Source organism: Hemitrygon akajei, chromosome 9, assembly GCF_048418815.1.
Source record: "Hemitrygon akajei chromosome 9, sHemAka1.3, whole genome shotgun sequence".
Classification (NCBI taxonomy): domain Eukaryota; kingdom Metazoa; phylum Chordata; class Chondrichthyes; order Myliobatiformes; family Dasyatidae; genus Hemitrygon; species Hemitrygon akajei.
The window spans coordinates 29790350-29803994 of record NC_133132.1 but is presented as its reverse complement, the minus strand read 5'-3'; the positions used below and the strand labels follow the sequence as shown (position 1 = coordinate 29803994).

Genomic DNA, 13645 nt, shown 5'->3' with positions numbered 1-13645 from the left:
CTTTCTTTATGAAATGTTGAACAGCGTGGCCATAGTATAGAGGTCGAGAGAACGATATCCTAAACATAAGATAAATATGTTCAATAAATAACGAAAAGATCATTTTCAGGCGAATGAGAATACGAACTGTACTCACGTCTTTCTAATTGGTTATACAAGTTGCTTTATCTCGATAAGAAAAGAATAGCAAGAGCAAGTTTGCAGCTCATCATTGAAATTCATACATGGGTTATTGAAACTGGGACATTAATATCACGTATCACGTATCTTCAGCAGTCACTCTGGACTGAGGCCGTTGGACTTGCCTTCTCTGAGTATGGAAGGCCTAAGGAGTTCCCTGTAACTTTACAGCTCCCATCTATCTAATACTCCCATTAGATAAACTGCAACCCCTCCTATTTCTGAATTCCACCCACGGAGACTCAATAAACGATCTCTCCACGACTTCCTCACTTTCTGTATCTGCGATACTATCCCTGATTGGCAAAACCACTCTTCCGTCTCTATTACCTCCCTCCCATACCCTTTTCGAGATATTTGAACGTGGGAACATCCAGCAGCTTTTCCTGCCTTTGTGACAACCATATTTTGGTTTATATTTTGGATCGGGAACGAGATCGTTTCCTACAAGAATAAAAAGACAAATACATGTAATCATCGAATTTTACCTCATACCTTTCCAATGCAAATAATTTTCCACACTTCACTGGGAATCAGTTGGGAATTTTCTTTCCTCCCAACGTTCGCTTATGGTGACAAGAACTTCCAATCTGACTGATAACTGCCCATGAAAAGTCACAGAGTAAAGAATAAAGAATAAATGATAAAAGGAGAAAGTCTTTCTTAACGAATAGCCAAAATACCGAGGCGTCCAATCACCATGCCAATGGAACTGCAATGAAAGTTGATCAGATGACAGAGTGCACAGATGAGAGGTGGAATTAGTAGATGTTTTCAGAAGCTTACAGTCTGTAAATCATAGAACTCTACGACATGAGCAACTGCTTTGAGCGTCGTTTCGACTCGGACCCCAGGTTCCCTCTGATCCTCCACACTGCCAAGAATCTTACCATTAATATTATATTCTGTCATCACATTTGACCTACCAAACTGAACCACTTCACACCTATCTGGATAGAACTCCATCTGTCACTTCACAGCCCAGTTTTGCATCCTATCAATGTCCCGGTGTAACCTCTGACAATTCTCCACACTATCCACAACACCTCCAACTTCTGTGTCATCAGCAAACTTCCTAACCCATTCCTCCGTTTCCTAATCCAGGTCATTTATAAAAATCACGAAGAGTAAGGGTCGCAGAACAGATCTTTGAGGCACTCCACTGGTAACCGCCATCCATGCAGAATATTACCCGACTACAACCACTCTTTGCCTTCTGTGGGCAAGCCAGTCCTGGATCCACAAAGTGATGTCCCCTTCGATCACATGCCGCCTTACTTTCTCTATAACCCTCGCATGGGGTACCTTATCAAATGCCTTCCTGAAATCCATTTTCACTATATCTGCTGCACTTCATTCATCAATGCGTTTAGTCACATTCTCAAAAATAAATCAATCAGGATCATAAGGCACGACCTGCCCTTGACAAAGACATGCTAACTACTCCTAATAATATTATACCTCTCCAAATGTTTATAAAACCTGTCGCTCCGGATCTTCACAATCAGCTTATCAACCACTGAGGTAAGACTCAATGGCCTGTAATTTCCATGGTTATCGGAACTCCCTTTCTTGAATAAAGGAACAACATCCGCAAACCTCCATTCCTACAGAACTTCCCCCTTCCCCATTGATGATGCAAAGATCATCGCCAGACGCTAAGCAATCTTCTCCCTCACCTCCTACAGTAGCATGGGGTACATTTCGTCCGGACCGGGCAACTTATCCAACTTGATGCTTTCTAAAAGCTCCAGTACATCCTCTTTCTTAATATCTATATGCTCAAGCTTTTCAGTCTGCTGCAAGTCATCACTGCAATCACCGAGATCCTTTTCTATAGTGAATACTGAAGTAAAGTATTCATTAAGTACCTCTGCTATTTCATTTGGTTCCATACACACTTCCCCACAGTCATATCTGATAGGTCCTATTCTTTCACGTCTAATCCTCTTTCCACATACTTGTAGAATGCCTTGGGGTTTTCCTTAATACTGCCCGCCAAGACCTTGTCATCGCCCCTTCTATCTCTCCTAATTCCCTTCTTAAGCTCCTTCCTAGTAGCCTTATAATCTTCCAGATCTCTAACATTACCTAGCTCTCTGAACCTTTTGTAAGTTTTCTTTTCTTCTTGAATAGATTTATTTCAGCCTCTGTACACCACGGTTCCTGTACTCTACCATAAATTCCCTGTCTCATTGTAACGTACCTGTACAGAGCTCAACACATATATCCCCTGACGATTTGCTACATTTCTTCCGTACTTGTCCCTGAGAACATCTGTTTCCAATTTAAGTCTCCAATTTCTTCCCTGATAGCCTCATAATTCCCCTTACTCCAATTAAATGTTTTCTAACTTGCCTGGTCCTATCTCTCTCCAATGCTATTGTAAAGAAGATAGGAACTATGATCACTATCTCCAAAATGCCCTCCCGCTGAGAGATTTGACACCTGACCAGGTTCATTTCCCATACCAAACCAAGTACAGCCTCTCCTCTTGTAGGCTTGACTACATACTGTATCAAGAAACCTTTCTGAACAAACCTAACAAACTTCAACCCATCTACGCCCCTCGCTCTAGGGAGATGCCAATAGATATTTGTAAAATTAAAATCTCCCATCACGACATCTCTGTTATTATTACACCTTTCCAGAATCTGTTTCCTTATCTGCTCCTCGATATTTCTGTTACTATTGGGCAGCAAATAAAAACACCCAGTTAGGTTATTGAACCCTTCCTGTTCCTAAGCTCCACCCACAGAGACTGCGTAGAAAATCCCTCCATGGTGCCCGCCTATTCTGCAGCTGTGACACTATCTCTGATCAAAAGTGCCACGCCCCCACCTCTTCTGCCTCCCTCCCTGTCCTTTCTGAAACATCTAAAACCCGGCACTTGAAATAACCATTCCTGTCCCTGAGACATCCAAGTCTCTGTAATTGCCAACACATCATATCACCAAGTAATGATCCACGCTCTAAACCGCTTTGTTCACAACTCTCCTTGCATTAAAGTAGACACAACTCAAGCCTCCGGTCTGAGCGCGTCCCTTTTGTGTTACCTGCCTATCCTCCCTCTCGCACTGTGTACAAGCTTTCTCTGTTTGTGATCTAACCTCCTCTTCCCCAGTCTCTACAGTTCGGTTCCCACCCCACCCCCAACAATCCTAGTTTAAAATCTCCCCAGTAGCCTTAGCAAACCTCCCCTCCAGGATACGTCTCAACTTCATAGAAAAACACAAATAAGATGGACGTCACGTGGGTGCCGGGCAAAATAGCTGCATGTTAGTGGAGCTCCGACGACCCAACATAAAATTCTATCAATTAGAGCATATTTATCCCGCCTTATTCGAATACAGCTTTTCTAGAGTTCAAACTGCTTTTTTACTGAAAAATAACAACTTTGCGAGATAATTCGGGACGATGCCAAGACCTTCGAAGAGCGCTACAGCGAGCCACGTGGCTACAAGACAGGGCCCGCAATCCAGAGATCAAGGCAGGCTAACGATACAGACGGACTAAGGCTCCAACATGGAGAATTTACAGGTTGAGGTTAGTCGTATAAGTTCCATTCTGCTCGGGGTGGCTACTGATTTATCTACAATTAAAGAAACGACAACGGAGTTGAAGAACTCCGTCAATGCCATTCAACAGAGGCTGACGGAAGCCGAGGTCGCCTCTCCAGCGTGGAGGACACCACTGTGCAGCTGGTGGGTGCTAGCGAGCAGAATAATAAACGCTTGGACCTGCTGTGGAACCGTGTCGAGGAGCTTGAGAACAGGAGCAGACGGAACAACGTCAGGCTGGTCGGTCTAAAGGAGGGTGCGGAAACGGGCGGTCTGATTAAGTGTGTGCAAAGAATCATGTCGGAGGGATTTGGCATCGAACTGAAAGCAAAATTTGAGATTGAGAGGGCGCACCGGGTCCCGGCTCCGAGGTCGGGCGAGGATCGCCCCCTCCCCCCAGGTTGGTCTTAATACGATTCTTGCGCTCTTCGGCCAGAGAGAAAGTGCTGCAAGCGGCCATAGCAAAAAGAGGAGTTGAGTGGGAGGGGTACAAAGTCTCCTTCTTTCCGGATATGTCCAGAGAATTGGCTGAGAAACGGAGCGCATTTACTACGGCTCGGAAAATGCTGCAAAGAGTCAACGTGAGGTATACACTCGCTTTTCCAGCAGTTCTACGATTCACGTGGAAAGGAAAGAACACGTTCTTTACTACTGCTGCAGAAGCAGTGAAATTCATTCAGGAAAAGTGCGGCGCTGCCACTGACTGAGAGACAGGAATAGGTGGAGATAACTTTTTAGGTACAACAGGGTGGGTGGGGACATGGATAAAGCGGTCTGATTAGTGCTAGGCTTACTAGCTGGCACGGTACTTCGCGGACCATATCATGTGTCTTTTTCTTTTCCGATTCTTGTAGAGTTTATCCTGCCTATTTGCTTTTATTTGTTAGTTAATCTGGCAGGAATATATTATCGCTATGTTTTTAGGTTCTGTTGGATGTTTAGTTGTTCGAAAGCGCAGCATTTGCAGTGGATAAAAAATCTGGAGGCAGAAATAACCACATTGGAAACGGTCTTATCAAGACAATATACCGATGACTTATACAAATATCTGTGCAATTTGAAATTCCAGCTAAATAACATATATAACAAAGAAGCAGAATATGCATTATTTGGATTAAAAACAAGTTTCTATGAAGGTGGTGACAAAGCTGGTAAGCTGCTGGCACGATATTTAAAGCAGCAGAAGACGGATAGTGTTATACCTGTGATTAAGAAAGGGGACACATTAGTGTCATCATCAAAAGAAATAAACGAAGTCTTTCAACAGTTCTATGATCATATATATGCATCACCGTTTAATCATGACCAGGAGGAGCTGAATCAGTGTTTTGCTAACAGAAAATTGCCTACATTATCCCCACAACAAGCTGAGTCCTTGGATGCCCCAATTACTGAGGATGAGGTCGGACGGGCTATTGCAGCTATGAAAGTGGGGAAATCTCCAGGTATGGATGGCTTCCCAGTTGAATATTATTAGAAATTTCTGGACATATTGGCTCCTATTCTAACAAAAATCTATTCAGAAGCATTTAATTTGGAATCTTTACCTAATACATTTAATGAGGCATTAATTCGTTGATCCCAAAAAAAGACAGGGATGCAATAGACCCTTCCAATTACAGGCCTATAAGCTTAATTAATGTGGACAGTAAGATACTGACTAAAATACTGGCTTCGCGATTAGAGAAATTATTACCATCTATAATTAACTCTGACCAGGTTGGCTTCATTAAAGGCAGGTCCCCAACTGACAATTTAAGGAGATTACCGCACTTAACATGGCTGAACTCCCCAAGTAGTATCCCAGTTACTGCCATCTCCCTGGACGCTGAAAAGGCCTTTGACAGGGTTGAGTGGTGATTTTGAACCACTGTCTTGTCATTCTTTGGGTTTGACTCTGTCTTTAATCATGGATTAGAATTTTGTATAAAAACACAAAGGCTGCAGTTATTTCAAATGGTATCATATCCCCATTTTTCAACATTTCACGGGGTACACTCCAAGGCTGCCCCCTCTCCCCACTGTTATTTACGATTTTTTTTTTGGAACCGTTGTAGGTCGTGATTAGAGCAGATCCAGATATTAGAGGGGTGAAGGGAGGCGGAAAGGAGCATAAGTTGATGCTATATGCTGACGATATTTTATTACTGATTAGTGACTCTCCTTATTCCTTACCCCCACTAATGAAAACAATTCAATTATGTTCTGAAGTGTCTGGATAAAATCAACTGTAGTAAATTTGAGGCTATGCCAATGTCAAAATTGTCTTACTCTAATTCAGTATCTCACTTTAATTTTAGATGGGTGCCAGTTGGAATGATGCATCTCGGGGTCAAACTCAGTCAGAATTTGGATGAAGTAATTACTTTAAATTCTGATTCATTATTGAGTAGGATAAGAAATAATCTGGCTATGTGGGGTGTACTCCGACTGTCACTCTGGGATAAAGTCAATGTAGTTAAAATGGTCAGAGCACCTCAGTTTAACTATCTTTCTATGATGCTTCCTTTAAATATTTCAGATTTGATCGACAAGCAATACAACAAAATTATTATTGACTTTCTATGGGATAAGAAGAAGCCCAGAATTAAAATGAGTAAGATGTGTATGTCCAGTGACATGGGTGGGCTCAGTGTACCAGACGTCAGGGCATATAAATTATCCTTTGAAATGACCAAGTTAGCTAAACTTTGGGACAGGCAGATGTTGATTTAGATTGTGTAGTTATACAACGGAGCTTGGCTGCACCACATTCTCCCCTTACCATTCTCTCACAACATGTGGAAAACAACACTAATCTAAATCCTATACTATTTCACTCAAGGGGTGTGTGGAGTACAATTCATAAATCTTGTAAAAATGTCACATTTAAATCAGTTATACTCCTCGCTCTGGAATGACCCTGTGAAACGCATTGGGAAAAGAATGGTGTACTGGAAAGAATGGAAGATTAAAGGTGTAAATACAGTAGGTGATCTCTGTGATATTGGGATTTTTATGTCGTATTTGGATTTGCAGAGGAAATATAACTTTGTAGATAAAGGGAATTTCTGGAAGTATTTACAAATAAGACATTGCGTTAGTAGCATATTCAACAATGGTGGCCCACAAAGTAACCCTTTAACTGAATACTTTACACTACCACAAGAAGTTCATAAAGCATCAGTGTTATATAAAATGTTCAGGCACTCTGTGGGTGAACCGTGTAACAATCTTAAAGCAATATGGCAGAAGCATCTTGGAAGAGATTTTGAAGATAATGAGTGGTCAAATATTTTATCAAATGTGGGTAGACATATTAAGGAAGCGAGAGGGAAATTTATTCAGTATACGATAGTACACAGATAGTATTGGACACCAACTAAACTCTACAAAATGGGGATTGTTGATCATCGTTTATGCTGGAAATGTGAAAATGAGGTGGGCACATTTTTTCACATGATTTGGGAGTGTTCCATGGTTCGTCCATGTTGGTGTAAAGTTCTTGATTTGTTGGGGAATTGGTCGGGTCCTACACTGCCCTTGTGCCCACGGCTTTGTCTCCTGGGTGATAGGAGAATGATACCTAATGTAAACCATGACAAATGTACTATTTTAAAGGCGGGTCTCATCACAGCTGCAAGAATTATATTGCAAAACTGGAAAAAAAACCAGATGTCCCGCTGTGAGGGAATGGACTGAGGGAATGGTTAAGATTTGATCATATGAACACATGTTGGGAAGAATTAACAGTGAGGGAAAAGTGCAAGATGCGTAGGATCAATTTTGGTTGTATGTTAATTTAAACTTAAATTAGAAGATTTTTTTCTGTTTCGTAATTTTATATGTTTTCCTGCCATGGGATGTCTGTATAAATATGCTGTACTGTCTCTGCTCTATGATATTCTGTGCTGCTTTGTAAACTAAGAATAAATAATAATAAAAATTTGAATTACAAAAAGAACACAAATAAATCGACCTAAGATAAGGGGCGTATTGTTGAGTCTCACTGAAACACTGCAAAGGAGAAACTTCCACTGAAAATCTGTAACATTTTCCATCGATATTCCAAGTATGTTTCACTACAGAACTCCCTTCGTACCCGCCACCCTCAGTGAAACGCTGACAGTTGCATCGTCTGTCCACCATCACAAGCGCTTCAGCTCATCCGTGCAGCCAACACTTTAAATGCATTGTGGCAATTAATCGTAAAGGCGTTTTACATCGACGTCAAAAGTGTATAACATGCAACACGGGAAAGCTTTTACCGGAACAGTTTAACACAATATTCTGTGGATTATATTGATGAAACATGAGGATGAATTTCCGAGTTATACTTTGCGGCTGCGTGGAAATGTGCAAATGTCAGTGACAGTGAATAGGTCATAAATTGGTAAATTTTCAAATTGCTTAAATGTTGTCACATGTACAGAGGTGCAGAGAACAAACTGTTTCATAGGCCATTCATGCCGATCAGTTCATCAGTGCATTGAGATAGCACAAGCGAGCAGAATAAATGTTACAGTTACAGAGAAAGTGCAGTACAGGTAGGCAGTAAGGTGCAAGGGCATAAAGACGTAGATGGGATGGGGAGGAGAGAGAATGTCCGTGATGGATGAGGTCTTTGCCTATATTGGCTGTTTTGCCGAGACAGCAACAGTGTACACAGAATCCATGGAGAGGAGTTGGCTTCCGTGATGTGCTGAGCTCTATGCGCAACTCTTTAGTTTATTTCAATTACCAGCAGAGCAGACACCATACCCAGCCGTGCTGCATCCAGACACAATTCATCGATAAAAATTGATGAGAGTCAAAGTTAGAGCCCCGGTTAGCGCACTTTGCCGTGACATCTACGTGGTTGGACCAGGATAGGTTGTTGGTGACGTCCACTCCACTGAACTTGAATTTCTTAACCCTCCCGATCTCAGCATCGTTTACATAGTTGACCCGCCCATTTCCTGAAATCAAGATCCAGTGCATTCGTGAGTAGAGATCTGATGAATATATATTTCAGTGGCTTTGCAGTCTTCCACAGTTCTTAAGGAGCAGCTTCGAAAGCCCTGAACAGGACTTGTGTCCGAAAGCCTTTGACTTCTGATTCTTATCAGCTTCACCATGGCTGAATGGGTCCTGGTTCTTGCGGCGTTTGTGTCCTGTTTGTTCAGTAAGTAGAATACTTACTCCTTTATACTGTCCTTTATGTCGTGTTTTTTACTTAAGGGTTTTTAATAATTATTTGTTACTTTCCCCAGCTGCAAACGCGGAGATGACTTTGACTCCTCAGTCTCCGTCCGTATCGGCGACTCCGGGTAGAACCGTGAAAATCACCTGTACCATGTCAGGGGGCAGCATCAGCAGCTACTACGCGAGCTGGTACATGCAGAAACCCGGCAGCGCCCCAGTTTTTGTGTTGTATGGAAGCTCCACGAGAGGATCGGGAATTCCAGATCGATTCACCGGTTCCACAGACTCATCGAGCAACCAAATGCATTTAACCATCACCAACGCTCAAAGGGAGGACGCCGCCGATTATTACTGTGGTGTCTGGTATAGTAGTAGCCCGTACACATTCACCTTTGGGAGAGGAACCAAACTGAATTTCAACAGTAAGTAAATATTTGTTGGGATCTAATCACCTTTTGATTTTGTTTGGTTTCTTTTTTCGTTTGACCCTTGGAATAATATTATCAATCCTGATGCTTCGATCTGATTTACAGTCCGCCTCTCATTGTATCTTTACAATACCGCAGGCAGAAAACTAGCGCATATGCATCCTGTTTGCTTGGTAGGGTTACTTAATTTAGCAGAAAAGTATCTGCAAAACAACCTAAGTTCATTGCCATGACTTTTTTAAAATAGCTTCGTGAATAGATGCTTCGTGCTGTTACCGAGTGTATCTTAAAAGTGTCCCAGGGAACAGATGTATTAAAATACATTCACAACAGTGAGGTTTTGCATTAGACAACCGAGGTGAAGTCGTGTTTAGAGCCCACAAATTATTGTATAAATGATCTGAATGCCAATCGGCTGGAATATATTTTGTTAGTTTCTTAAAATTTATTTCTGCTAATATTACTTTATTTTGTGTGTATTGCGTTGTGCACCTTGGTCTCCTAAAACGTTGTTATGTTTGAATCTGCTCCGTCATTAGATCATCGCTGGTATATTTTTCTCTCAAGATCATTCTCCTGACTTCTATCCATAACCTTTGACGTCGTTACTAATCAAGAGACTATAAAACTCAGTTTTAAATTTACCCAAAGACTTGGTCTCCACAGCATCCTTTGGGAATAAATTCTACAGATTCACCACTTTACAGACAAATCAAATTCTCCTCATGTCAGTTCTAAAGGGCTATCCTTGTATTCAAAGGATTTTCTCTCAGGTCTACTCTATCGCACTAAAGGGGGCATCCTCCCACTTCCACTCAATCTAGCTCTTTCAGTATTCGGTAGGTTAAAATGAGACTTCATCCTCCACACCCCCCCAACCCAAACCCCACCATTCCTCTGAAATCCAGCGTGTACAGGCCCAGGGCCATCAAATGCTCCTTATACTTTAACTCATTCATTGTCGCGATCTTTACTGTAAAACCTCCTCTGGTCCCTCTCCAATGCCAGCACATCCTTTCTTTGATATGTGGCCCCAAAACTACTCACAATACTCTAAATCTGCTCTGGCTATTGTCTTTTAAAACCTTAGCATTACATCCTTGCTTTTATATTCTACTCATCTCGAAATAAATACTGCTTGGTATTCGTGCTGTTAGCGAGTGCTTCCTAGGAATTGCCCAAGGAACAGGTGTACCTGCAGGATGACTTCCAAGTCTCCTTGCTCCTCCGACTTCTTAATTCGATCTCCGTTTAGAAGAAGTCTGTACCTTTATTCCTTCTACCATTGTCCACGACCATACAATTTCCTACACTGTACTCCATCTGTCACATCTTTGCCCATTCACCTGATCCGTCAAGATCATTCTGCAGACTCCTACTGCCTCAACACTGTCTACTCCTCCACCTGTCATTGCATCATCCGCAAACCTGGCCACTAATCCATAAATCCCGTCGTTCAGATCATTACCTTCCAGCATGAAACGTAGCAGGCTCAACACCGATCCTTGCAGAACACCACTAGTCACCGGTAGCCAACCAGAAAAGATTATCCTCACGCTTTTCTCCTGCCAGTCAGCCAATGCTCCATCTATGCCTGTGATACCACGTACTCTTATCGTGTTCAGCAGCCTGATGTGTGACACTTTGTCAATGGTCTTCAGAAAATCCAAGTCAATAACATCCACTGACTCTTATTTGTCTATCCTGCCTGGTATTTTCTCAAGGAATCTCAACAGATTTGTCAACTAAATTACCCCTTAAGGGAACCATGCTGATCACGGCTGATTTTATCGTATGCCACCAAGTACCTAGAAATTTCGTCCTTACTAATGGATTCTAGCAAACTCAATATATTTAAATTTCGATTAAACATCAGCATGTTTACTAGGAAATTAACTGACGTCAGGCTAACTGGCCCATAATATCCTGCATTTTGCGTCCATTTCTTCTCAGAATGTGGAGTAATATTTGTCAGTTTCCAGTCCTGCGGACCCATGGGCCCATTCTTGAAAGATTGTTACTAATGCCTCTCTAATCTATCCAGCTACCGCCTTCAGAATCCTGGAGTGTAGTCCATCTGGTTTATCGACTTATCTAACTTCAGATCTTTCAGCCTCCCAAGCTCCTTCTTCTTCGTCATAGCAACTGCTATCACTTACGTTTAATTTCCATTAATGCTTAATTTCGATCTTTGTTTCCTCAACTAGATCTTTTCACGTTACTTCAGCTCCTCTTGTTCTATACCTATTAACCTGAAGTCATCAAGATTCTGGTGCTCCGTTCTAACTTCCAGCCAATTTGCCTTCAGCAAGACGCCACCCCAGAGCACACCTCGGCCTCTCCAGTGTGTTTGACCTTCTGCAACGTCTGAGTGTAAATGTCTCAGCTTTGATATCAAATTATCACTCAGCCCACCTGTTTTGTTTACATTTCAAACTCTCCAGACCGGCAGGCCACTGAGCATCTATCTTTTGGATACCTGATCATTACCGTACTAAGTGATCTCTCCATGAATAACAACTCTGAGGTCAGAAACTCTGGAAAATCGCTCTTTAGCTTTGTGCCTTGTCGCTGCGTTTTCCTACGAGATACTACCGTAAAACGATTTCTTTATAAATTCTGTTTTGTAGTCTTGATATCTTATTGTGTGAATGGGTTCAACTTTTCAAATTAATGAAAAAACTGATTATAAAAACAATGACCCAGATATCCACATCTTCTGGATTTCATAGACCTCTGAGTGTTGTTATCGGGCTTTTCTTCAGTGTGTATCACCCCGGTCCAAACAACACTTTCGGAATTAATTGAGGGACTAAAAACTAGAAAATCCAAGTATAAAACCTTAACTGGTATTATTTACTCCCATTAAAATACTTCCATGATTTTTAGCCATTCACAATCCCTCCTTTACTGCGGCGAATTGCGGCATCTCCGAGAAGAGACAAAGGCACAGTATGTCACTCAAATCCACTGCCTCATCTCTTGCTTTTTACGTGAATAGCTGCGACATTTCGGAGTTTTGCCACGCGCTTTGTCATATCCCTTTCAGGGTTTCGTATTGGTTCTGTGATTCATGTCTTTACGGAGTTTAACATCATGGAACATGCCAATAATCTGTCACGAAAGTTTGATTCCAATTTATATCAATTAATAATTCATTTCCCTGCACTTCTTTCTATTTACAGGTCCGCGAAAACCCGCCGTATCCGTCCTCCGACCGTCTGCGGAAGAAGTTCATGGACAAGGCACCGCCACTCTGGTGTGTTTAGTGAGCGGGTTTAATCCGGCCGCTGTGAATATCGAGTGGACTGTGGACGGCAGTACGAGAAGGAATGGTGTTGAAACCAGCCGGATCCAGCAGGACGCGGACAACACGTTCAGTGCGAGCAGTTACCTGACTCTGCCAGCCTCAGACTGGAACTCACACGAGCTTTACTCCTGCGTGGTTAAACACGAGACTCAGGCAACCCCATTTCAAACAAACATCGCGCGATCCAGCTGTATGTAATACAAAATGTTTAGACGCTGTTTCTTTAAAATAAAACAAACGAATTTCATGTACAGATGTTAAATTTTTGATTGTAGCTGACACATTTCGCAACCGGGAGAAAACATGTATTGTGTCCTACTGGACGTTCTTAAATAGCATTCGTTCTGAAATTAATATCATCCATGTAATTTTATCCCGAAGTAATTAAAATCTACCCAATCTACTGTGGCGTTTTTGCCTTGTTCAATATGTCCGACAAGAGCATTATTTTTCAACAGTTTGCATAGATAGTGAAGATGATCAAACTTTGACATTCGATGAAATAAAATTGACAACGTCGCTTGCACGTTGTGCTAGCTATTGGGTAGGTTTTTCTCCCGAAGAAACCATAATCACTATGACTACATCAGGACAAGTGGTGTAATTACTTGTCAGCGAAATTTACATACATAGTAAAAGAAATACTGATACTGCCTTTATTTGAACATCGTGGGCATATTCGATTTCCAGTTTTAGCATTGTATTCTTCTTGGATATGGTTTTTCTACAGCTCGTCATATTCGGGGAGACAAGGGCTTCTGTGCCCTGTGTAAGCAGCAGCGCAGAGCAGAATAGCACTTACTAGAGTTCAAACTAACGAAATTCTTGCTCAAGTGTCCTTCAGAACTACAGGTTTCATTCGAGGTGATTTGGGCTTACGATACCTAAAAAACATTGAAAATGGTAGTCCAAAGCATTTCTAGTAAATACAGTGAGACGGTGGTTGATTATCTGAAGCTATTTCGGGATTCAAAACAGTGAAGCACTGAAGATATCGCACCGAC

The 13645-nt window shown here is 41.8% G+C and overlaps 1 gene segment (V, D, J or C); it reads left to right on the top strand.

Moving 5' to 3' along the window:
* Nucleotides 1-8762: 8762 nt before the first annotated feature.
* LOC140732737 (immunoglobulin lambda-1 light chain-like) lies at nucleotides 8763-13044 on the top strand. The segment is given in 3 exon segments: nucleotides 8763-8883; nucleotides 8972-9325; nucleotides 12517-13044. Coding segments are annotated over 3 exon segments (726 nt in total).
* Nucleotides 13045-13645: the final 601 nt, after the last annotated feature.